Below are 24,412 nucleotides of genomic sequence, written 5' to 3'. Positions count from 1 at the left end.
ATCCAATCAATTCCTTGGAAGCAACCGATTTTTCTAACCGAGTTTACCCCTGTTTTTCAACTTCATGAGCTTTTTGGTAACTATTGAAAACCGGCCTTACCTTGTATTGCAAGAAATCAAAAAAGATTTGTATGCGTAGAAGTGAGATAATGGGCACTGTAACGGAGTGTTTGTCGGTGCTTATGGTTTAGCGTCATCCAGTAAAAAAATTTAGAAGAATGAAACTTAAAAATGTGGATGAAACAAACGGACACTAAAATCCAATTAATAATTGAAGTAAGGTGGGAATGGAATGGAATGAATGAAACAGCTGGTGATGAGCAAAAGAAGAAGGGAACACAATCATAATTACTGTTAAGGAACAGGAGTTAACCGTGGTTAGTTTTTGACTTTGGACAGAAAGGGCAAAAAATAAATAAATGACAGGATAAGATAAAAGCTGTCTTATCCAAAGCGCCAGGTTGGATCATGGCGGTGTCGAGCGGCCGCGTGCCGTGTGTTCTTCACGCTCACGCTCTCCTGCCCCACCCGTTAAAGTGTTCCTTTGTTTCATCTCACCTAACTTATCCATATCTTCTTACTCACCTCTATCTTTACCTCTTTACACCTTTTTATTTATTTATTTATTAAATATCCTTTTACTTTTTACCTAAAATATTAGATTATTTTGCTTCCTTATTTTCTTTAGGGTTGTTATTTATCGACAACTCATATGTATTTTATTTTCCATAAATATTATTAATTTTAAAAATTCACTATAATTAAGAAATTAATAAATATATTTAGGAATAATATTATATTAACATTCTTTAACTTAACTAAATCCTTATTTGGATCTAACAATCGCGAAACTTTAAAACAACTTTAAAAAAATAAATAAAAACAACAAAAACATGATTTCTTAAAAACATATTTTTTTTATTATCAAACGAGCTTTTAAGAAAACACTAATTTTATTTATACAAAATGTTTAATAAAAATTTTATAATATCAGGGGATTTTGATTTTAGATTTTGATTTTTTTATTAAAACAAAATCTAGAAAATTATTATATCATATTTTATTTTTAAAAAAACATTTTATGAAAATTTTGCAATGCTAAAAATGTGTTAAATTACACATACTCAAATTTGAAAATAAAAGACAAGAAGCTTATTTCAAATTCTATACCATTAACACATTAATAATGATATAAATGCACAAGATAAACCTGAAAATACTCATATCCTCAAATCCTCAACATCATCATCATAATAGTAATGATTATTTAATATAAAAGACATGAAAGTAATTAATTGAGGACAATGACTAAGATCACAAATGAGAACCCATTAATCCCCTTTTTTGGTCTGCAATTTGCCCCCAATTAAAAAATTATCTTAAATTCTTTAAGTCTTAAAAATAAAAAATAAAAAATAAAAAAAAATCCTAAGATGAGTTGGTGGGGGAAGTCTATGGTTATCTACATGCCAAATATAAGGCATTATTAAAAAGAGGAATGGGTCAATTTTTTTATCATGGGAAAAGAATATAAGAAGGTAGTCAGGCCAAGAACACTATTGTAGGATAATATTCTTTATTCCTATGTTTTTATTTTTAATTAAAGACATCCACTTTCTGATACCTAAACAATTAGGTTTTAGGTCACCCAAAGCGACTGCTATCTTTATTTAATTTCCTACAAGCTTTAGCAAAATGGTCACATAATGGTTGAATGGTGACACATTGGAATTGTTCATTTAATAAATAATAATAATATTAAAATTAGATAGAAAATATAGATATATTTATTATTTTATTTATAATTATTTTAAAAAATAGCTCTACAAAACAATTTTTTAATGTGTTATAAAACAAAAATTGGTTTGGTAACTTGAAATGTTTTTAATATTTTTAAAAATGATTTTTATGTCTCGTGCTTTATTTTTAATCATTTTATATATTTATGTAATTATTTTTAAAATAGTTCTAAAAAAATAGTTTATAGTTGTGAAACATGTTTTCTTGATTTTTTTTTTTTAAATAGAAACAATTACCAATTGATTCAATATATTTTATTTTTCAAAAATAGAAACTTAATGTATAAACTCTTGTTAAGCAATATAAATTAATTTACCTTATGCAGTTAAAAATTTAAATCTGAAAAAATAATTTTTTACCTATATTTTCGACTTTCTAGAAAATAATGCATTTAAATTTATATGGTAAAAATTTAAAAATTAGATGATGCTAGATTAATGTTTTAATCAAAAATATTTTTTTTTTGTGGATAAAAACAATATCCAAAATTATTTATATTTAAATATTATTTTATTTTTGGTAATATATGTTTCTAGTAGAAATATCACCTCAAAAACTCTAGATGCCAAAAAAATTCATACCAAAATTATTTTTAAGAAAATCTCAAGAAAAAGGCTGGATTTCACCAAATAATTTCGTATTTGGAAAAAAAAAATCTCCACTCTTTTGGAGCAAGAAATATGATTATTTTTTTAATAATTTCTTAAAAGAAAATATTTATACAGATATTTTTTTCTAAAATAAAAAAAAAAATATGAAGGATAAATCATAAAGAAAAGAAAAAATAAGCTTTAGGTTATGTTTGGTATCTATAAATTTGAGAGAAAATATAAAAAAAAAAAAATAGAGAAAAAAGGTAAAAAATTTAAAAAATAAATTTAAATTCAATAAATTATTTTTATATATTTATTTAAATATATAAATTTAAAATTAATTTTAATTATATTTGATTTATTTTTTTTATATTTTCTACAATGAAAAAAAAGGAACTTTTTTTATTTACAGTAATTTTTCGAAATCCAAAAATATCTCCCTATAAATCCATAAATTCTATAAAAATAATAAAAAGGGCAAATTATTTGAAACTGATTTTTTTATTATTTTTTATTTGACTTTCCTTTTTCTTCTTTGCCTTATCCCTTCATTATAAACGGATAAAATAGGGGCAGTTACGTAATAAAGTTGGAATGAATGGGCATTAAAGAAGAAGCCCAGAAAAAAATAAAAAATAAAAATCAGAGAACCATAACGTGACTTAAGGCCAACCATGGTTAGATTCTGCAATAGAATGGCAATAATAGTAATAATAATAATAATAATAAAATCTCAAAGTATATCCATAATATTTTTTGGAGTCAATCTGGAGAAGCCATTAAGCTTCCTTTGTTGAACAAAACGCAGATTTTATTCAATAAAACGCATAAAATCTCAACAATATCCAACCTAACACATATAATCCATAAAAGTCCCTGATTATAATCTCAACAACAGTAGAGAGACTTTACATACATGATATTATGACATTGTTGGTGTTCTCTTGGTTCCCTTTCTTCACCCTCTGAATTCTCCTATTTTCTTTCCTTCTTCTCTTTTTTTTTTTTTTTCTCTCTCTCTCCCCCTTTCAGGAAAATCTCTCTCCAACTGTGTGTTGACGTATCTTGATTCTTGCTTGCTGCCCTCTTAAGGCTTCTGCTCTTCCTGGGATCAGTTTCTTTTCAGGTACCCTTCTGTCTCTTTCTCTCCGTATGTGTGTGGATATGTCGTGATTGTGGAGATCTTCATCTCTGGGTGTGGGTTAAGGTTTGGGAATGTGAAGCTGTGGGGTTTTTGAGATCTGGGTGTGGTGTGTTTGTGAATTTTCTAGCTTCTTTCTCTGTATGGGTTGCAAGCATTCGCTTTTGTCATTGAAACTTGGAAGTGGATTTCAGTTTTCATGAATCTCACTTCTGGGTTTCCAACTGTCAGTTCATCTTCTCCTTTTTTTTGTCCCTTTTGTTTTCCGTTTTCTGTTTTTTTGGGTGGTGAATTGGCATTTTGTTTAGCAATCGATTTTGTTGTATTCGAATTTCACGTTTGAAAAGTGTAAGAAGCAGGGATTGTATTTGAGAAATTGAGTTTTGTGAAGCTCTGTTTGTTTGGGCAGAAAATCTTTCCCATGAATTTACCCCAATCTTCACAGTAAAGTATCCATGGAGATAAAGAGGGCCTTGGGGGTTAGAAAAGATGTAGAGTTTTTTGAGTTAAAAACAATCATAGTTGCGAAGGAAAATTAAAGTGAACCTAATGAATGAGATGTGGGGACAAAAGGATTTTTCTATTAAAATTCAGGTATTTTTTAGTTTTGGGGTAAGGTTTTATATAAATGATGAAGATAAGGATGAACTCCATTAATGTTCATACGGCCCGAATCTGTGTCATTGATTGAAAATCTTCCTTGTGCCCATAATTGAAAGACAGGTAAGATAAGTATATGATTTTGCTGGTGCCAAAGGGATTTGCGAGGATATTTGTGGGGATTACGGCACTTAACTCGATTTCCTTCTTGATGAGAAGGGATTATTTTTATCCGATTGGCTTTGTAAATTTAAACTTGAGATATCATTTCAGGCATCCTTTTATCAGTTGCCTACAAAAACAGGTGCCCATAAAAGGCAGAGGGCAATGAAAATCCCTGAAGCAGCTCATATTACTCTTTGCCAAGCTAGCAAACTTCCGTTGTGCTAGGGAGATGTAGGCATATGGTAGTGCTATTCACGATTCACATCTTGATGCATCTACACATGTGTATTTGTGTATACACGCACCCATGCAATTTACGCCGATTTCCTTCTGGATGGGAAGGGATTATCTTTTATTCTATTGGCTTCACAGATTTAATTCCAAGATAGCATTTCAGGCATTCATATATCAGTTGCCTATAAAAGGCATGCAGTAATGAAAATCCCTAAAGCATTTTTAATCACATGTTTCCAGGCCAGCTAAGTTCCTTGGTACTTGGGTAGGCATGCACTAATAGTAGTGCTGTTCATGGTTCACTTCTTGATATAGCTCTTTGTAATCCATCACACACACACTTGCCTTCACATAGCCTCATTTTCATTGTGGCTTGTGAAAACTAAAAAGGGCGTGCCGGGTGCTGCTCATTTTATTCTGTTTTCTTATCGCTAATATTATTATCATGATTCTGTAAGTGACTTTTAAATTTCTTTACATGGTTAATATTAGATGACCAAAGAATTAGGTTAGAATAGATGGGGCAACTTGTGAATATGCCTCAACATATAAATTGCTTGAGGTTCAATGGGCCTTGATGATCCCATCATTTTTCTTTAGAATGATCATTTATTATCTTCATATTGAGAACAATGGCTTCTTCATGGTAACTTTTACCTGCTTGTTAATGTTTGGTTCATGCAGTTGCTTACTGTTGCTATCCTGATATGTTTATGATATTTTCCTTTTCTGTTGATGTGATTATTTTTATTTTTAATTAGACATTGGTTTTGTTAAACATATAAAAGCAAGCACTTTCTTTTTCTTCCTAGAATTTTTTAGAATATATATCATGTTGAATTGAAGATGATTTCTAATATCAATGAATAAACAAAATCCTTTATGTTTGGAATAAAGGATGTGATGGACAAGATTTTGACGGTCCTATTTACATGTGGACAGAGTCCTTCTTCTTAGGTTTTTCTGCATCTACCCCGGATTGGTGGTAAGATCTATCTAGAAAGGATGAAAGAGTATGTATTAACTTGTTAAATATATCACTGAGGCACTTTGTTTCCAATGAATTGCACTCTTCAAGTGCCACTTGGAGAATTCACTTTTCAAAGTCATAGGGGTAGCAAGTGAAACTTCAAAAGATCATTTTGATTTTTTCCCTCTTTTTTCATTTTTCCTCTATTTATCTATAGCGCAAACATTTACTCCTGTATTAGGATTTAGGGTCTTAACTGAATCGGAAACAAAAAAATCCATGATCCATGGGGATGAACCTTAGATATGCCCATATTTTTGTGTCTGCATTATCCTTTGAATTTTTCATAATAGAATTTTTTTTGCCCTCCCCAGACATGACAGCTAATTTTGCCTTTTCTACAGGTAGTTGGTTACCTTTACTTGAGAGCATCCCTTCAAGACATTTTTTTTTTTGGTACGAAGGGAGTTGGTGGTACATCATTTTGTCCTCGTATAATTTGATAAGCGTCTATACAAACTCTTCTTGGTAGTGATGGTGTCAAGATCATCATATACAAGTTTCTTGGATGCGGCATCTGGGGACCTGTTGAATTTCCCTCAAACACCTAGAACCCTCCCAAGGGTGATGACAGTTCCAGGAATTATTTCTGATGGTGATGGAAACGGAAGTAACGATGAGGATTCAGACATTTTCTCATCCAAATGTCGTGAGAAGAAAATTATAGTGGCAAATTTTCTTCCTCTGCTTGCTCAAAAAGATTTAAACACCGGCAGATGGTGCTTCAGTTTTGATGAAGATGCGCTTTTGTTACAAATGAAGGATGGTTTCTCATCTGAAACTGATGTTGTTTATGTGGGATCTCTGAAGGTTGATGTAGATACCAGTGAGCAAGAAGAAGTTGCTGAGAGACTACTAGCAGAATTTAATTGTGTGCCTACTTTTCTTCCTCCTGACCTTCAGAAAAAGTTTTATCATGGGTTCTGCAAACAATATCTGTGGCCTCTCTTCCATTATATGCTCCCCATGTCACCAGAGCACTGCAATCGCTTTGATAGGTTTCTTTGGCAGGCCTATGTTTCAGCCAATAAAATATTTGCAGATAAGGTCATGGAGGTGATCAATCCTGAAGAAGATTATGTATGGATTCATGACTATCACCTTATGATTCTCCCTACTTTTTTAAGAAAGCGCTTCTATCGAGTTAAGCTTGGATTCTTCCTCCACAGTCCATTCCCCTCATCAGAAATCTACCGAACTCTGCCAGTCAGAGATGATATTCTAAAAGCATTGCTGAATGCAGACTTAGTTGGTTTTCATACATTTGATTATGCTCGCCACTTTTTGTCTTGTTGCAGTAGAATGCTAGGCCTGAACTATGAATCCAAGAGAGGTCACATTGGACTTGAGTATTTTGGCCGCACGGTTTATGTCAAAATTTTGCCTGTGGGAATTCATATGGGCCAACTTGAATCCGCACTAAATCTCCCCTCTACATCCATCAAGGTCAAAGAAATCCAAGAACAATTCAAGGGAAAAAAGATTATTCTGGGTGTTGATGATATGGACATATTTAAAGGACTAAGTCTAAAATTACTAGCCATGGAACACCTTCTGCAGCATTATGAAGAGTTGCGGGGTGAACTAGTCTTGGTTCAAATTGTAAATCCTGCAAGGAGCACAGGTAAAGATGTTCAGGAAGCAAAAAGGGAGACATATGCTATTACCGAAAGGATAAATGCAAATTTTGGTTTTCCAGGCTATGAACCGGTGGTCCTGATTGATCATCCTGTGCCTTTCTATGAGAAGACTGCCTATTATGCTTTGGCTGAATGTTGCATAGTAAATGCTGTGAGGGATGGAATGAACTTAATGCCATACAATTACATAGTTTGCAGGCAGGGGACTCCAAAAATAGATGAAGCTTTGGGAATTACCTCTGGGTCCTCTCGTACTAGTACACTTGTTGTCTCAGAATTCATAGGTTGCTCACCGTCACTTAGTGGTGCAATAAGAGTCAACCCATGGGATATTGATGCTGTGGCTGATGCACTAAACATAGCCATCACAATGCCTGGTTTAGAGAAGCAGTTGCGGCATGAGAAGCACTATCGGTACGTCAGCTCTCATGATGTGGCATATTGGGCATGCAGTTTTATGCAGGATTTGGAGCGGGCATGCAAAGATCACTACAGTAAACGTTGCTGGAGCATTGGTTTTGGTCTGAGTTTCAGAATTGTTGCTCTTTCTCCCAATTTTAGGAAACTTTCCCTTGACCATATTGTCAAAGCATATAAGAGGGCGAATAGAAGGGCGATATTTTTGGATTATGATGGAACAGTGGTTCCGCAATCTTCCATTGTTAAAACTCCTAGCCCTGAGGTTATCTCTATTCTAAATGACCTTTGCAATGACCCTAAGAACACTGTGTTTATTGTTAGTGGCAGGGGGAAAAACTCTCTGAGTGACTGGTTCGCTCAATGTCAGAATTTGGGAATAGCAGCTGAGCATGGATACTTCATTAGGTATGTTCTTGTCTAATGCTTAATATTTTCTTGACCACTGGTATTGCAGCTGGTCTTTGTGATAATGAGACTCCTTGTGAATTGAAAGAGAGAAATTTTAAAAATGCTGCCTTTCCTTGTCTATAAGTGGCTGTAAATTTAATTAATTCCACATGAAATAAGGGTTGCTTTGATTCTTCGTGCAGGTGGAGTCAGAGTTCCAATTGGGAATCAAGACCTTTACTCATGGACTTTGACTGGAAAAGAATTGCAGATCCTGTAATGCAATTATATACTGAGGCAACTGATGGCTCCTACATAGAGACTAAGGAGAGTGCCTTGGTATGGCACCACCAAGATGCTGACCCTGATTTTGGATCCTGCCAGGCAATGGAGTTGCTGGATCATCTTGAGAATGTTCTTGCAAATGAACCTGTGGAAGTTAAGAGGGGCCATCATATTGTTGAGGTTAAGCCACAGGTATACATGCTTTCTTTCTGCTCTTCTTTTACACTTCTGATGTTATTGTGGTCAAGGGGGCTGGGCCTCATAGTTGCATGATAACATGCAGGGAGTCAGTAAAGGTCAGGTTACAGAGAAAATTCTTTCCACAATGATCAGTGATGGGAAACCACCAGATTTTGTGATGTGCATTGGGGACGATAGGTCAGATGAGGACATGTTTGAGAGCATATCAAGCACCATTTATAGTCCATCACTGCCTGCACCCCCAGAGATCTTTGCATGCACGGTCGGCCAAAAACCAAGCAAAGCTAGGTACTACCTTGATGATTCTGCAGATGTTTTGAAACTGCTCCAGGGCCTGGCCAGAGCTTCTAGTATGAAGCCCAAGTGTAGCACACAAATACAGTTCTCCTTTGAAAGTGTTGCTTGAGATGCAGCACTGGTCTTTCTTTGAATCGAAGTAGAGTTGAAAAACAGAACGCCCTGATGGAAACTAGATACATGGTTGGATAGTTTTTCTACAGAAAAATTCTCTTTCAGGAAGTGGGATTAACTTTTTTGTTCACTGATATTAACGCATTCAAATACATGTGGGGGCCTGGCTGATGGAAAGGTAGGTGGTGGACACAGTGGGGACTGGGGGTGAGTTTGGCAAAGGAAAGAAGTGGAGTGGAGGGTACGTACAAGTTACAACACATTTGTTTTTTCTTTTTCGAAATCTGATGGAAAAATGAAAGTGGTTCACTTATATATCAATCAATTCCTTGGTTGCACTGCATGTAAATGTCATCTTGTTTTGGAGCAGATTAATATTAGAACTCCAGATTTTCTCATGTTTATACTCCACACTCTTACTGATATATACGTGGGCATCATTGGTTTGTACACTTCTAAGCTCTTACAGGGAACTTACTCTTATTTCTTCTATGAAATCGTTTCTTCCTTTTTCTTCTTTTCATATGGTCAGACAGATGCCAACAAAGGCATTAGCCCCCTAGGGTGGGAATTATGTTTACTTGTGCCCAGAAAAAGAAAATCCCATAGAAATTAGCTAAAAATTTATACATTTTAATTTTAATTTTTGAAGATATAAAATTAATAAATTTAAATGGGTAACAGAGGACTCGTTTTAACACATTAAATGAATAAATTAAACTCGAGGTTGTCATTTTGATTCTTGAAGTCGTGTTGCCAAGCTTGTTTAAATGGCTTAATTATCATCCCTGGGGCCTGGGCCTGAGTGGGCTTTGTCGAGGACCCAAAAACAAAAACTGAGTTCACTTGGGCCCAGTTGAACTAGCCCACAATATGTGGGTTGAACTGGTCGTTGACCCATGGACGCAACCTTCACTCCTAAGTAAAGTGATCTGATGATATTCTCATCAGAGAAACACAGAGGAAAAAAGAAGAAAGAAATGGGTCGCTTCATTATTCTCACCCTTTTCCTTCTAGCAAAATTTTCAGCTTTTCAGGTAGGTCATTATTTATTTATTTATAAAATTTAAACTGTAAATCCCGATTTGGTTGCTGAGAAAATGTAGGAAAAAAAGGAAAGAAAATGTAAGTTTTGATGGTAAACAGTGCAGAAAAGATGATATTGTTTTCTTTGCTACCAAGCAGAGGGTGGGTGGAGTTCACGTTTTCATTCTGTGTTTATGTTGCTGGTTTAGCGCAGGCACACGCAGGAAACGAAGTTCGTGATCCGATCCTCAAACCCTCGTCGCCATTTTCGTTGGCTCTTGAAACCCTGCAGAAACAAATCGGGCAAGCTCTCTCTTTCTCTCTCTCGCACCGACTCTGCTTGGTTGCTGAGAAAAGGAAGGAAAAGAAAGGAATATAAAGTTTTGAAATATTGGGCTTTTGTTACTTGTTTGATTAAATTGGGTTTTCATCTTCTGCAATCCAAATCAACCTAAAACATATGCTGCTATGGAATTTCTCTTCGTTTCTTTCTTTTCCTCAGTTTTCCTACCATCCAAATGGATGCTAATTGTGTGTGTGTCTTTTTTTTTCTCTTATCTCCAGCTATACTTTTCAGAGCATTGGTCTTCTTCGCCGGGCAATGACTCACTCCTCATTCTCCGAAGAAAACAACAAAGCATTAAGCATTCTGGGTGCCAGCACTATTGAAACTTCGGTTTCTCTCCAATATCTAAAGAAAGACATTGAAGCTTCTGCAAAAGATTTGAACCGCCGCATTTCAGAGATTTCCCAAGTGGAATCCTCTTGTGCTGTTGATGCAATGCGGTTGGGGTTGCAGAAGGTGATCAGAGTTTCCCCCAAGACCAATGCTTCAACCCCTGCAGTGGTTTGTGGTGCTTTTAGAGCAATCTTTGGTGCCATCGCAATGGATACCGGGAAATCGGATGATGCAGGAAAGGTTTTCTGGAGTGTCCATGGTAGTGAGGTTGGAGGAGCTGCTGCACTGTAAGTCAGTAGTTTAGTTTATCTAGCATTAGATGACCTGTGCTTTAGACTCACTTCTAGCTGCAGGAACTGTCTGTTTATTGCTTATGTTATTCTATAGTAAATACCTCTATATATTGCCTATGGTTATTCTAAAACAAACCGATCCTTGGGAACATGTCTCTGTGAGACTGCATCAAGTCTTTGTAGTGCTATGTTTGGGGAATATTGTAATGGAAGTCTGTTGATTTGGTTTGTATTTTGCTGAGGTTTTTAATTGATTTCTTGTCTTATGGTGCTTGTGGATTGAAATTGTCTCAAGGATATTTAAGATTGTAGCATACTATGTAGAGGGAGGTGGATATGACTTTTCATCATTATTTTGTGTTAACGATTGTCTTTACACCAAGTACAAAAGAATCAACTAACCAAAGATCAATCAAGTCCATTGATAACAACAATGTCTTCACAATTGCAAGTTATGAACATATGTTCAAGGGTTTGTGTCAATCATACATCCCCTCCTGATGTCCTTTCTGATGCCATCTACAAGTCAAAATAGGGTTTCCTGGTTTACCCACAATTGTGAAGAACTAAACAAGAGAACTAAACCCACTAGAGCTTATAGCACAAGCTCACAAACCAAAATGGGAATGACTTTCCTTAGAAGCTATCAACTATTTGCTACCTATCCTTAGCACCTTGTTGATGAAGAATAACTCTTATCAAACTTCAGATCCTCACTCTTCTACAATGATGCAATTAATGCACAATGGCTTAAGAAAGTTCCCTGAAAGAATGTTATTGAAATCTAAGTTTGGAATGTTGGGTAGGGGGGTTTTTAATAGCTCTCAAAAGTATTTAATGTTAGGAAGAATTTCTCTTGAGTTTCTTAGTCTCTAAATGGAGCTCAAACTGAGAGAAATAGTGTCAAACAATCCCAAAGGGGTAAAATGAAGTGCATTAAACAATTCCAAACAGTCAGAACTCCAGCTCGATTGGCCCTGAATATTAACAAAAATTTAATCTTACATACTCAAAAGGGCATGGTTTGCCTGGAATTTCAGACTAAGGCCAGTTGGCAAGAAAGAGCCTGGTTGACCCATGGGAGGCAGTAGCCACGGGTGCTGCAAGACTGGACCACACAACAGAAACAGGGGGCCTCTGAACCCAACTGGGCTGGCCTCCAGGGAAGCCCCAAACTGCCAATCCTGGTTGACTGCCCAAACTAATGAGAGCTTTACTGTTTGCATCAACGAGTCAAAACCCATTTTTCCCTCCTAGAAGGAGATTTGCTTAAAAGGATGCCACATAGTTTTCAAGTAATTTAAAGTGATTTATTTATGCTTCAAATCTCTTCAACACTTGGAAGTGAATTTGAATTTAATTTAATTTTTCAAAATGCCACAATTGTCCTTTGTCTCTAGTGAATACATTTTTAAAACATGACAAGCAAAATTTAAAATTTTTTGTCTTTATATTTTCCATGAATAAGTAGCTTTAGTTATTCTTTATTTCAACTTCTATTGGACAAGAAGCTAACTAAGAGGGTGTTTGATGTATCAACTTAATAACTTAAACTAATTTAATAATTTAAGTTATTAAGTATATTAAACAAGTTTGTTAAAATAAATTATTAGTACAAATTGAAGTTAAATATGATTTTAAGTATTAAGTCAAAATGATTATATTGGTTTTATTTTTTATTTTTTTTATCTTATTGAAAATAATTATAATAAATATTTTATTTGTTAAAATAATTATAATTAACTAATTTATTTTTTATTTGTTAAAATAATTATTTTATTTATTTATTTTTTGTCCACAATATATTTAACAATTTGACTCCAAATCCATTACTCAATTTTTGTAGTAAATATTTTAATGTTATCTTACAAAATATGTTTAATGAATGAAATTATTACTTAAAATTAATGAAAATAAATATTAATTAATTTTTTAATAATAAACCTTAATGACAATTAATGGGTAAATATGTTAATTTAATAATTTATAATAAATTTTAAGTTAATTTTATTGAAAAATCTTAATACTTAAAATAAAAAATAAGTAATAAATTAACAACTTAAAAACAATTTAATTTAAAATTAAATAAAGCTGGCCAGGGAAGGGAAAGGAATAATGGAGGTAAAGATGGAAAATCATTCATTTCACAAAAAAAAAAAAAAAAAAAAATCTTTAACATATGGGGGAAAGGATGGAAGGACACAAGAGAGTGTCACCTCAATTTATCATGATATTTTGGTGATAAATAGTGGATTTTGGGAGATAATCGATTGCTTATCTTTAAACAGCTAAAAACACTTATTAGAAACATTTTCTAAAATTCAATTCAATGGTTAGATTTAAATATGGATACAATCTAATAGTCATAAATGTTTTATACCGTTCAAAGTTTCCTTATAAATATTTCATTTTCATGTAGCTTGATCCAACATTCATTAGAACGATTCCTTGACTCACAATTGCTCCAAAATATTTTTTGGTTCTCCCAAAATTTTCTAGAGATAATATAATTTATAGAAAATGTTAATATTTAATGAAATCGAATCATTTCAATAAATAGATTATTGCTTATCTTATCATATTTTCCCGTTTTTCTAACATTTGAATGTCCATTTTTTTTTTCTTTCAAATTTTCGTTAGATATTTTTGGTATTTCCCTAAAGATTTGAATCCTTGATTCAATTATAAGATGAAATTTGAATTGTATTGACATTATCCAAGCCTAATTGACTTTTCATGGGATGGGGCAATTGAGTACCAATATTGTGGTAGTGTGGATTGAGTCTTGAGTGTTGAGTGGAGGAGTGAAGTTGGTAATAAATTTTGGAAACATTTGTCATTTTCAATTAGGAGAACAAGTTTGGTCAATTTGAACTCACCAAAACTAGGTATCTTGAATGGTTTGGTCAATCCCCAATCTAGATTTTGGATCAACTTGTTGCCCACCACTTGCCACTTGGTTCAACCACTCACAGCTATACACATAATAAAAAGCCAAATGCATTTCCTTGTTTGTTTACACAGAAAATTTGGTGAGAAAATTTTGTGGATTTCACTCGAACAGAGGGTGTTACCACTTCCTCAATGAAATCACCCAATAAAAAGAAGAATCATATAACATCTGATGAGGGTTTTCCCAGCCTGGCATAATCTCCCTCATTTATTTATATTTTTATTAGATGGATTCCAAGTAGGCCCTGACCCACCACCTACCTGCTAGCAACGGCTCATACGCCATGTTAATTTCCCACATCACCCCTCTCCCCCGACTATGCAAATGTTTATTACCGGGGCCAACCGGTGAATAATGCCTAAATTTACCGGGATTATCCGGTCACCACACTACATATCACTCTCTCTCTCTCTCTCTCTCTCTTCTTAGTTTCCGTTACCATCATCCAAATTTCCTTGTATATATATACGCGTGGTACTGGAAGTTATGGAGATCGAAGAGAATTAGGGTTTGTTTTCCGGTGAACCACGGAACTCAATTCTCCGATGCCGACGGAGGATTCAAACATGGCTCACAAAGAAGTGGAAGCGCAAGCGGAAGCGGAGTCACCTATGGACGCTACCACCGGTCTCTTTTCTAGTAGAAGCTGCTGCTTCTGCATCCCCTGCTTCGGCTCCAGCCGATCATCCACCGTCGGACTGGCGTGGTGGGAGAAGATGCGGACGGCCCAGAACGAAGACACCTGGTGGGGACGGAGCCTGAGAAGTTTCAAGAAAGTCCGGGAGTGGTCGGAGCTTGCTGCCGGGCCTAGATGGAAGACTTTTATCCGGCGATTCAACAAGACCAGAAGCGGAGGGGCCAGGCACGGGAAATTCCAGTACGATCCGCTCAGTTACTCTCTGAACTTCGACGAAGGCGCAGGACACAACGGTAGTTCGGACGACGATCGTGGCTACGAATTTACCGCCCGGTACGCCTCAGTATCATTATCGTCAAAGTCGTCAATGGAAGATAAGGATGCAATCACACTCACGTGACCGGATTGGGCGGAGGAGGCTGCGTGGGGCTAAGGAGCGCCGGTAGGTCGATGTGGTGGGGGAGGAGCGTCAACGTCATGAATCGTGTATGAGCTGAAAGCTTGACTTTGTGACGTGAACAGGCTTTTGATCCCAGTCATCACTCATCATAACAAGTTTCTGTTCCATTTTTTTTTTTAAAAAAAAATAAAAAAATATATAGTCGTTTTGTTTGTTTTCCGAAAGCAGCTGTGGTGTACAAAACAGTGGCGAATCATCGAATAGAAGAATCCTTTAGAAGCAAAGGGTGTAGGTTGGCTTTTCGTATTAAAATATTTGTTTTTTGTTTGCTTGGTAATAAGGACCTTTGGTGGTATACAAATTGGTTTTGAAATCAGTGGAAACACATATTGGAAGCATATTCTCTCTCTCTATATGAGCTGTTTTCTTCATCAATTCTCTTTTCTTAGTAAATAACATCCAATTTACATATTCTGCTGAATACAATTATCTTTCGAAGTTTCAGCTTTTCTGCTATTTGCAGACTTAATGACCAGCAAAACCTCTCCCACAATCCAAGGGAAGCTCAAGAAATTAGGGGTCTGTGAAGAGAAAGTAGAGTGATAAGTGACATGGTACCAAGCTGAGGCCATTTTCTGATGTTGGTGTGGCTTGCAGCTACCATACAACCATTCTTTGGCTTCTTTCTGTAGGCTCTTAACTGATATCAGTATTCGATCCTTCATTTCTGTGAATCTCCTGTTATCCCGCTGCAGATACATCAACTTGTTTCGCAGATTACCTGTCAGCATTTCATCCTCACTCTCCGCCCCATAGAAATTCATTAATGTGGCCATTTTCTCTGCATACATCTCCTTGTGAAGTTTTGCAATTTCGAGAAAGGTTTCGAAGCCGTCCACTTCAAGATCATGATCATAGGCAGCGCCTGGGATCGTCCCTGACCAAACAAAGCTGGACTTTTCATTCACTCTTGAGGCAATGGTGGCACGGTAGAGCTTCCCCAGTGCTCCATTGGAGATGTACATGGGTTTGTCTACTCTCTCCATGAAATCCGGAAATTCCTTTGGTTTTAAAACCCTAGGCATCTCTGCTGGGGCTCCCGTCTTTGCAAAGTCCACGGCCATGGAGTGAAGGGTTGCCAGCTCAAGACATTTTTTACTCCGGGCTTTCTCTGGTTCGCGATCTGCATGTACCAAATGTGCAGTAGAGATGACACCCAGAGTGTCATTGATCATGTAATCAACAAAAAACTTTTGGATTTCCTGCAAATTTCAGCAAACAAACACTTTTCACAACATATTATGGGGTTCTTCTCAGTTCCACACTGGTAGAAAATGGGTTCAGTTAAAATTACCTCTAAGGTCACATCATGATCCATTATGCGAGGTCTTCTGCTGGTGTAGTCCATGGGGGCCTCAGTTTGGCTTGGGATGAGACCTTCATCCCAGCATATGAAAAATTGATCTCCATCGAGATCGCCACCAGAACACTCATTTGGATGAGGCCTATAGATTTGTGATTATCATTGTTACTATTCAAAACAGAAATGGTAAATGCAGAAAATCGGTGAATGAACTAGAAGAAGCATCTATTTCTCGGTATGAAATATTAGAGTTCTTGAACAGAGAATGCTGAAGCCAGACTACTCAGAAGGCAAAAAAGGGCATATCATTGAATTCAAATATACGAGACATATTTGAGCACTCTGCTCTCCATCAATCAATAGCAGTAGCAGTAATAATACATTAGAAAACTTAGCCTATATGATAAAACATGAAATAAACTCTCTTTTTCTTTTCACTATCTAATCAAATCATTCAGGGAAAGATCTCATATTATGGATCTATTAATTGGATAATTTGAATTTGACAAGCATCTCATATCATGTTGGGGAAGGAAGGAAAATATGCAGAGAAATGCAATGAGCCCTGTAAGGAAAAATTCTAAGTTACCGAATCAGTATTATTCATTTGTTGTATGTTTGAAAAATCAATTTCATCTGTTGAGAAAGTAAAAGAACAAAATTTGAAATATCAGAACCTATAATGAGTCCTTAATTGTTCAACTTGAATTGGGAGCTATGGCTCCAATGCAGTACAATAGAATGACTCATCATATAATTCTTGTCTAATCATCCAAGCATAAATTATATCCTTCAATCCTTGATGAAAATATTTCACTGAAAAGATGTAGTGTGTGTGTGTATAAAGTGAGGTGTGTGGGACAGAGGCAGAGAGGGAGATGTGCTTCATACCTTTCCCCTTTCTGAGGAAAAAGGATACAATCCACCAAACCTTTCTCCTCCAATTCTACCTCATAAACTGCATCAAGAACTCTGATATCTCCTGGATGAAGACATGGGTTTTTGGTTACAATCACCTTCCCTATTACTACAGAGGTCGTGTCATCCACCTTCTGGAAAAAACTCTGATTTCGGCATTTGTGCTCTGCTTTTGTCATGGTTACTCGGACATAAACTTGGCCATAATTTAAAATTCCTGTCTCGTCCAAGCATCCAATTAGAACACGGGCCTTTGGGACAAAAATCCGGCATCTAGTTCTTATATCAGACAATTGGCTCTCACGATAAGCTTGAAGCATCATTGAAAGGTAAGGCTCCACATTTGGCTCGTAACCCTGAAGCAGCATCTTTGCTAGAATGTTTTTATTATCAATCCCACCCATGCTCTCTAAAACATCCAGAGCGGCCTGCCTATTTGTCAGCATTTTGTCCAGAAGATGCATTTGTTCATTTAGCAATGCTTCAAAATTTTCATCCTCCACTCCCAGGGTAGACAAGAGGGAAACAATCTCCCGGTTCAAATAGCAAGGCGTAGACTCACTCCACTTAGTGACATTAAGCATCCTGTTTTGTGATTCAAATTTTAACATACTACTGCGTAGAGAGAGCTTCCGGAAGGAATTCCGGTCAACAGCTATAACACCTTTATAACCACCATATCGAATTTGGAATGCTGAAGGTGTTTGATGCAACCCACACTTCTGAGCAACTTGCTTAGCAAAAGAGAGTGAAATTTTTCCGATTCCATCTGAGAAGCAGTAGCCAAAACCATCAGAGGTAACTTCAATATCAGGAATAACCTCAACATCTTGTACCGGGACAGGGAGTGTTTGTACAGAAGAACTGAACAATTGACCCATCCTTGCTGCACATTTTGACACACTGCGGATCTTTTTGAAGCAGCCCATCCATTCTCTAATATCATCTACTCTTACTTTGTCATTAGAAGCAAACATCCAAACAGAATTCGAACGGAGTTGACTAGCAGAGAATGCAAGAAACTGAAATCTTTTAGCTCCAATTACAATTCCCTCACGGAGAATAGATAATATTCGATGATATATTTCAGTTCTGAAAGGGTCGGCAAAGAAAGCTTTACGAATACTCATGGAAAGGGCATTTGAAGGAAGTTTACTCCAATCTTCTTCAACAAAAGAAACTCTCACGAAATCTGAAGCATATGCTGCATAGTGCTTTACAACATAGTTAGAAGACTCAAGCTCAGGACCCAAGCAATAAATCTTTGACGGGGTAACAAGGACTCTATGGCAACTCATTACATTATTGTTTGTTAACCTGCTGTGAGATGATGGTGGAAGATTCTTAATGTTCATGTTGATGATATGTGCCTGAGCCTTAATAAATGATATGGGATCATAACGAGTAGACTTCCGTTTATGCAACTTCTGAAGAATCATAATAGCAGTGTCTACAGGTAAATTGCTAAGTATCTCAATCAAATCAGTGTCAACTGCAGCAAGGCTAATCTTTTGAGCATGGACAAGGGAGTTGAGCTGGAAAAGGATTTCATAAGCTAACTTAGGACCTGATTCACATTTCACAAGAGGAACTAGCCCAGAATCTGAACAAAATCCTTCCCCTTGTTCTAAAGTTAGCTCAGTCAGATCTTTATAATATGGAAAACTAGCAAAAATATCTAAAGCTGGAAATCCTTCTTTAATTTCCCAACAAAATGAAGTTGACTGTCCAAGTGACTTTATACTCGAAAAATCTGTCGTCCGTAGCCAAAGGAACTCAGCATCTTCCTTAGAGATATGGTACCGGTCAGCACTGAACTTTGAAGCTATATTAGGGCCTGCAAATTTTTGGAAGATCTTTGGTGCATACTTGAGCTGGAACACAACAGTTTAATGTGAGATAATTTTCAGATAAGATCTAGTCCAAACAAATAAATAAGATCCAAAGCCTAACTCTTTAAAAAAAAAAAAAAAAAAATCACATAAACTTGTAAGTTTCACCCCAATGCCATATCTTATATGCAGCTTTATCCTTTCACTCTAATTTTTCATTTCCCATTATTTTCGACCCGGGTGAAGGAGAATAACATTGATTCAGAAGATTCATTATATACTATCTAAATAACAATGTGTCCTTCATTTTCATGACATCAGATGAGTTTGCCATGGAGCAAGGATGACATGGATACCAATTTAATATTTCCTAAGTGAATAATTCAACATAAAACTTATAAGCTTCTGTCGTCCTGTGGCCTGGCTTAAGTGAGTGTGATTCCCATAAATCAAAAAGGGATTTTTTTGAATCCCAATGAGTTGAGGCAAATAGAACTATTTGGCTTAGTGGAGGGCAGTTTCTTAGCAACCAGCCCAAAGTAAATATCAATATTATCAGATCAAGACCTAGAATTCAAACAAGACTGAGACATAGAAGAAGATAAGATACAAATGTAATGAAAAGAAGACAGCCCAATAGTTCAAATAACACAGCTTTCTTTCTTTTCCCCCTTAATTCTAGACAAAAATTATCAAGAAGAAGAAGGAACTACATTGACTTTTCTCACTTTCCAAAAAACACAAATACCTCCAAAACATGATCCCAGATAAGAACTAACAAATAAAAATTTCATACATAGGAAAAATATTAGCACATTGTTGGTGCAGTGCCAATCGGATTTGGGTCTGTTTAGCTTCCCTAAAGTCAGATGGACTTCTTCCCTGCACATAAGGATGTCCGAATAAGTGGTCCGGGCATGCCCTTTCGAAGCTTAAGTCATAAAGTAATAAGGACGAATCCAATTATTTTGAATGGCTCTGTATGCGCGTACCTTTTTCTTGCTTCTCAAGGGGTTTTTATAGAGTGGATGGCACCATTGCCATAGCGCTGATGGTGCATTCATGCCTTTTTTGTGATGATGATTGCCATCAAGGTGGAAATCAAACCTTAGAAAGAGAATCAATGCCATCATCTCTGCGCGATTGGGCAATCACACCAAACAAAATCCGCAGATTGGTGTCATTTGTTGGCTGTCGAACAAGAGTCTTGAACCATGTGATTGACTATGCATTTACATTTGTCAATGTCGCTGATTGCGCGTAACAATTACTAGACATTGACTTTTAGGTGCAAATGTCGTCACTCAGGCACTAGGTGTGATTATCAATTTATTCAATGTCTGGAATCTCCGACTGTGTTGGTTGGTCCGTTTGGAAATCCCAGTTGGCTTAGTTTGTCCATTTCGTCTGACATTTAGAAAGAAGAAAATCTATCTCCTCTTGATCTAGACAAAGCTTATTTCAATTTAGACAGATTGATCTCAGAAGGATCATTAGCTTACCTTGGACGGACCAAGGGTTTTTGATTTAGGGGAGGACATGTGAAGGGAAACCCCCCACAATGCCCCCTTAATCTGTCTGCTTCTATCCGGTCGGGTAGCTAGCAGGTTGAAGTAGAACAGATTATTTGTTTCTTCAAGTTATCTAGGTGCCTAGGAACACGTGTCATTTGGGGCTGCAATGATGGGTCACATCAATCAAGGTTGGTTGTGAGGTAGCATGTCTCTTCATTTGGCTTTGGAAAACGTTTCCAAGTGGCTTGTCCTTTGGAATACCTAGGTTTTTGGATCCCTATAAATAGCGGAGCTCCATACTTTTTGGGTCACCTTTTGGCCTTTTCCTGCTTTGGAGTTTTCCTACCTGCGTTGCACCTCCGCCGCCCCATCGGTCGCTGCTCTCACCGGCCTTAGACTTGCTTCCGGTGGATTTCTTTCCCACTAGAGAGTGTTCATTCCTGACTCTGGTAAGTTTTCCATCGCTCACTTTTCCTTTTGCAATGCTTGTTGTTCTTCTTTGGACCGTGTCGACGGTTGTTTGGTTAGAGAGAAAATGGACACCTTGGCGTCCAGATTTAGGGTTTCTCAATGTCTTTGCTTGTTCTGGGTGCTTTGTTTGAAAGAGGATGGATGTGCCAACGGCCGGATTTAGGGCTTTTCGGTTTCCTCTTTTGTTCTTGTGTTGTTAGTGCATTTGTGTTTTTGTCGTTGGTTCATGTTTTTCGTTGTCATTGCATTGGGGCGGTGGGAGCAATTCTTCCTTAGTCATTGGCTAAGAGACTTGCTCTGCAAGTTTTGATAGCCAAATCTGTCTAGTTTCGGGCTTGTGGTCCATTTAGGTTCATTTTTGTATTGCTGAGGCAACACTAAACGGTGGATGGGTCAGGTGATTGGTCCTGATAACTGCGTTGACCTGCACAGGTTTCCACATGACCCAAATCCACTTAGCATAATGGCAAGAAGAGGAGTCGCGTCTACTAGCGAAAACCTCAACAAAGTGGATGGAAAAACACTAGAGTCGGGCGCCTCAGATCAGAGCGTCCAGTTGGTGTCCTATCTGAAAGGGAATTCTAGACCCGTTTTCATATTTCGGACAATATCCCAATTCAACTAACAGATGACGAGGCTCTATCCTTTGCTGACTTTACCAGTAACATGATGTATTTTACCAAGGAGCAATTCGCTGTTGGGCTCCATTTACCTATCCCTTCTTTCTTCAAACAATTCCTTCATTTCACATAAATCCCTCTAGCTTTTCTTCATCCAAATGTTGTCTGGGTGTTAATGGGGTGTAATGTGTTGGACATGCTCTTCTAGCTGGATCTTTCCCTACTGGAAGTCTTGTTCATTTATACTATCAAGATGAGCCAGAAAGAAAGGTTCAGCTTATCTACCTATATTCCTTCCCTCCAACTGATGATTGGTCTTCCAAATTCATGCAAAAGCTGGGCCAAGGGGCATGTTCTAGTATCCCGTCCTTGGAGTGGTTCATCCGAGGGACCGGATGGAGTTTTTTCTCCACAACGTTTGTTGGAGATTCCGAGTAGGCCACGTTTCTGTCACTTTCTTTATATCTTGCTATCATTTCTTCTTTGCTGTAAATTTACTCACGATCTTTTTGTTTGTGTAATATAAGCAAGGAGTTTGTCACTTTCTTTATATCTTACTGTCATTTCTTCCTTGCTGTAAATTTACTCATGATCTTTCTGTTTGTCCAATATAGGCAAGAAGAGGCGGGAACACCTTGTAGAGTGGGTGGAAAAAGCTTCATTCGCTTGACTCAACAAGCTATTCGAGATAGACACAGTCGAACGAGCTTACAAGGTTTTTTTATCGGACAAGAACTTGCTAGCGCTGATCAACAATCCTAAACCGTTTATCATCCTCGTATTTCCCCGGCTAGCTCCTCCGTCTCTAGTGCTTAGTGAACACTTCGTGCTGAAGGATTTGCTTTTCTATGAGATTGCTCGTTTAGCAGATTTTGAGGCACGCCAGGCTCGTCTAGAGGATTGGGAGAGAAAACGTCAGGAAGGGACATTGAGGCAAGCTCCGATTGCAGTTGGTGACCTAGCAAAGTTTCCTCCTTGGATTGTCTTGAATAATTGCCAGAGGAGAACTTTGTGTCCCCGGGGTAAGATGCCTCAACAATCTGTCTCGAGGTAATTTGTCGACTTTGAGTGTGCCAACTTTGAGATGGACCCACTGTTGATACTTGAGCCCGCAATTCTTCATTCTCTTCTTTGAGTCATTTCATTTGACAGAGCAGAGTCTATATCTGCCGATCATTTTCTCGTTGACGTCTCTCCATCCTTTTACGCCATACAAAATAATCCTTGCCACCCATAGCTGATGATTGGCTTCTGGAGGGTGTTGACATCCTTAGTTTCTTCGGTTTCCACAGATGGCGCCAATGTTGGTGTAGTGCCAACCGGATTTGGGTTAGTCTAGCTCCCCTAGAGTCAGACAAACTTCTTCCCTACACAAAAGGATGTCCGGACAAGTGGTCCGGGCACGCTCCTCCGAAGCTTAAGTCAGAAAGTAATGAGAATGAATCCAATTATTTCGAATGGTTCTGTACGAGCGTACCTTTTTCATGCTTCTCGAGGGGTTTTTATAGAGCAAATGACACCATCGCCATAGCGCTGATGGTGCATTCATGCCTTTTTTGTAATGATGATTGCCATTAGGGCGGAAATCAAGTCTTAGCAAGAGAGTCAATGTCATCATCTCTGCGCGGATTGGGCAATCACAACAAAAAAAATCCGTTGACTAGTGCCATTTACTAGTTGTCGAGCAAGAGTCTTAGACCATGTAGTTGACTATGCATTTACGTTTGTCAATGTCCCGAATTGCACATAGCAATTACTAGACATTGACTTTTAGGCGCAAATGTTGTTGTCTAAACCATCGTTCAGGCACTAAGTGTAATTATCCATTTGTTTAATGTCTGGAATCTCCAGCTGTGTTGATTGGTCCGTTTCGAAATCCCAGTTGGTTTGGTTTGTCCATTCTGTTTGGCATTCAGAGAGAAGGAAATCTCTCTTCTCTTGCGCCAGACCGAGCTTGTTTCGGTTTAGACGGATTGATCTCAGACGGATCATCAGCTTACCTTGGACGGACCAAGGGTTTTTGATTTGGGGAGTACAAGTGGAGAGAAACCCTCCACACATAACTAGAAACCCAATAGTAGCTTACCTTGGACGAACCAAGGGTTTTTGATCAATAGTTCAAAACACAGGGCTTTACTTCCTATTTCCCATCAAAATCAAGCAACCATGATAAGAAAGTATACCTTCAAAAGCAGCGCATTAACTTTCCCACCTCCCAAACAACATGCAGAGCTCTCCAACACATCGTCAAATGGAACCTCCAACTTGTACCGCTCCCCATCCTTGTCCACCCAAAACTCCACCCTATTCCTCTCAGGCATAACCAAAGTTTTCACACCCTCCCACGACTCCAAAACCAACATGCAATCGTCTTCAACTAAGAAGCCCACATGGAGAACCCCCGAGTCGACTTGGTTTCTGGGCTCAACGGGTCGAACAATAATGTCATCGAAGGTGGCAGAGATGGAGAGGCTTGAGCCCCGGAAAACGAGGTCCCCTTGCAGAGAAAGGAGGTCGGCAGCGCGCTTGGCTTGGAGGGTCTCGAACTGAACTCTGCCGAAGCCTCTGGACTTCCAGTTTTTGTGCTCAGTGGCGATTTCCAAAGCGTAGATTGTATTGGGTCCCAGCTTGGACTCCAGGAAGCTCCAGAGCTCCTTGGCTATTGCTGTTTTAGGGATGTTTGAGACCTTCACTGTGGGTCTCTCCCCTACGGCCATTGTTGAGGGAAAAAGAAAGGAGTATTATGATTTGGACATGAAATTTTGTATGAGGGTTTAGTTGAAAAAGAAAAGTTTCGCC

The 24,412-nt window shown here is 37.4% G+C and overlaps 4 protein-coding genes and 1 long non-coding RNA gene across 5 annotated transcripts; 3 read left to right on the top strand and 2 right to left on the bottom strand.

Annotated features, from left to right (window-relative positions):
* The first annotated feature begins 3,159 nt into the window (after positions 1–3,159).
* LOC100251811 (probable alpha,alpha-trehalose-phosphate synthase [UDP-forming] 9) lies at positions 3,160–9,305 on the top strand. Its single transcript, XM_002283179.5, has 4 exons — positions 3,160–3,519; positions 5,908–8,028; positions 8,214–8,487; positions 8,579–9,305. Exons 2-4 carry the CDS (start codon positions 6,038–6,040, stop codon positions 8,900–8,902), a joined length of 2,589 nt encoding a protein of 862 aa, XP_002283215.1. The 5' UTR covers positions 3,160–3,519; positions 5,908–6,037; the 3' UTR covers positions 8,903–9,305.
* Positions 9,306–9,799: 494 nt separating this feature from the next.
* On the top strand, positions 9,800–11,137 carry NFD2 (nuclear fusion defective 2 protein / ribonuclease III). The gene is made up of 3 exons (XM_002280042.4): positions 9,800–9,944; positions 10,148–10,236; positions 10,498–11,137. The coding sequence occupies exons 1-3, from the start codon at positions 9,843–9,845 to the stop codon at positions 10,901–10,903; spliced, it is 597 nt and encodes a 198-aa protein (XP_002280078.2). The 5' UTR covers positions 9,800–9,842; the 3' UTR covers positions 10,904–11,137.
* A 3,266-nt stretch (positions 11,138–14,403) lies between these two features.
* On the top strand, positions 14,404–15,293 carry LOC100246674 (uncharacterized). The gene has a single exon (XM_002283221.4). It carries the CDS (start codon positions 14,404–14,406, stop codon positions 14,893–14,895), a length of 492 nt encoding a protein of 163 aa, XP_002283257.1. The 3' UTR covers positions 14,896–15,293.
* On the bottom strand, positions 15,078–24,397 carry LOC100260325 (RNA-dependent RNA polymerase 2). The gene is made up of 4 exons (XM_002280063.4): positions 23,797–24,397; positions 17,150–19,050; positions 16,250–16,400; positions 15,078–16,157 (listed from the first exon to the last, which is right to left on the bottom strand). The coding sequence occupies exons 1-4, from the start codon at positions 24,328–24,330 to the stop codon at positions 15,360–15,362; spliced, it is 3,384 nt and encodes a 1,127-aa protein (XP_002280099.1). The 5' UTR covers positions 24,331–24,397; the 3' UTR covers positions 15,078–15,359.
* LOC132252825 (uncharacterized) lies at positions 19,706–23,787 on the bottom strand. The gene is made up of 2 exons (XR_009464628.1): positions 20,001–23,787; positions 19,706–19,890 (listed from the first exon to the last, which is right to left on the bottom strand). It is a non-coding gene; the product is annotated as an uncharacterized LOC132252825 (long non-coding RNA).
* Positions 24,398–24,412: the final 15 nt, after the last annotated feature.

The sequence above is a fragment of the Vitis vinifera genome, chromosome 17, assembly GCF_030704535.1.
Source record: "Vitis vinifera cultivar Pinot Noir 40024 chromosome 17, ASM3070453v1".
Taxonomy (NCBI): domain Eukaryota; kingdom Viridiplantae; phylum Streptophyta; class Magnoliopsida; order Vitales; family Vitaceae; genus Vitis; species Vitis vinifera.
This window is presented reverse-complemented; position numbering and strand designations above follow the sequence as displayed.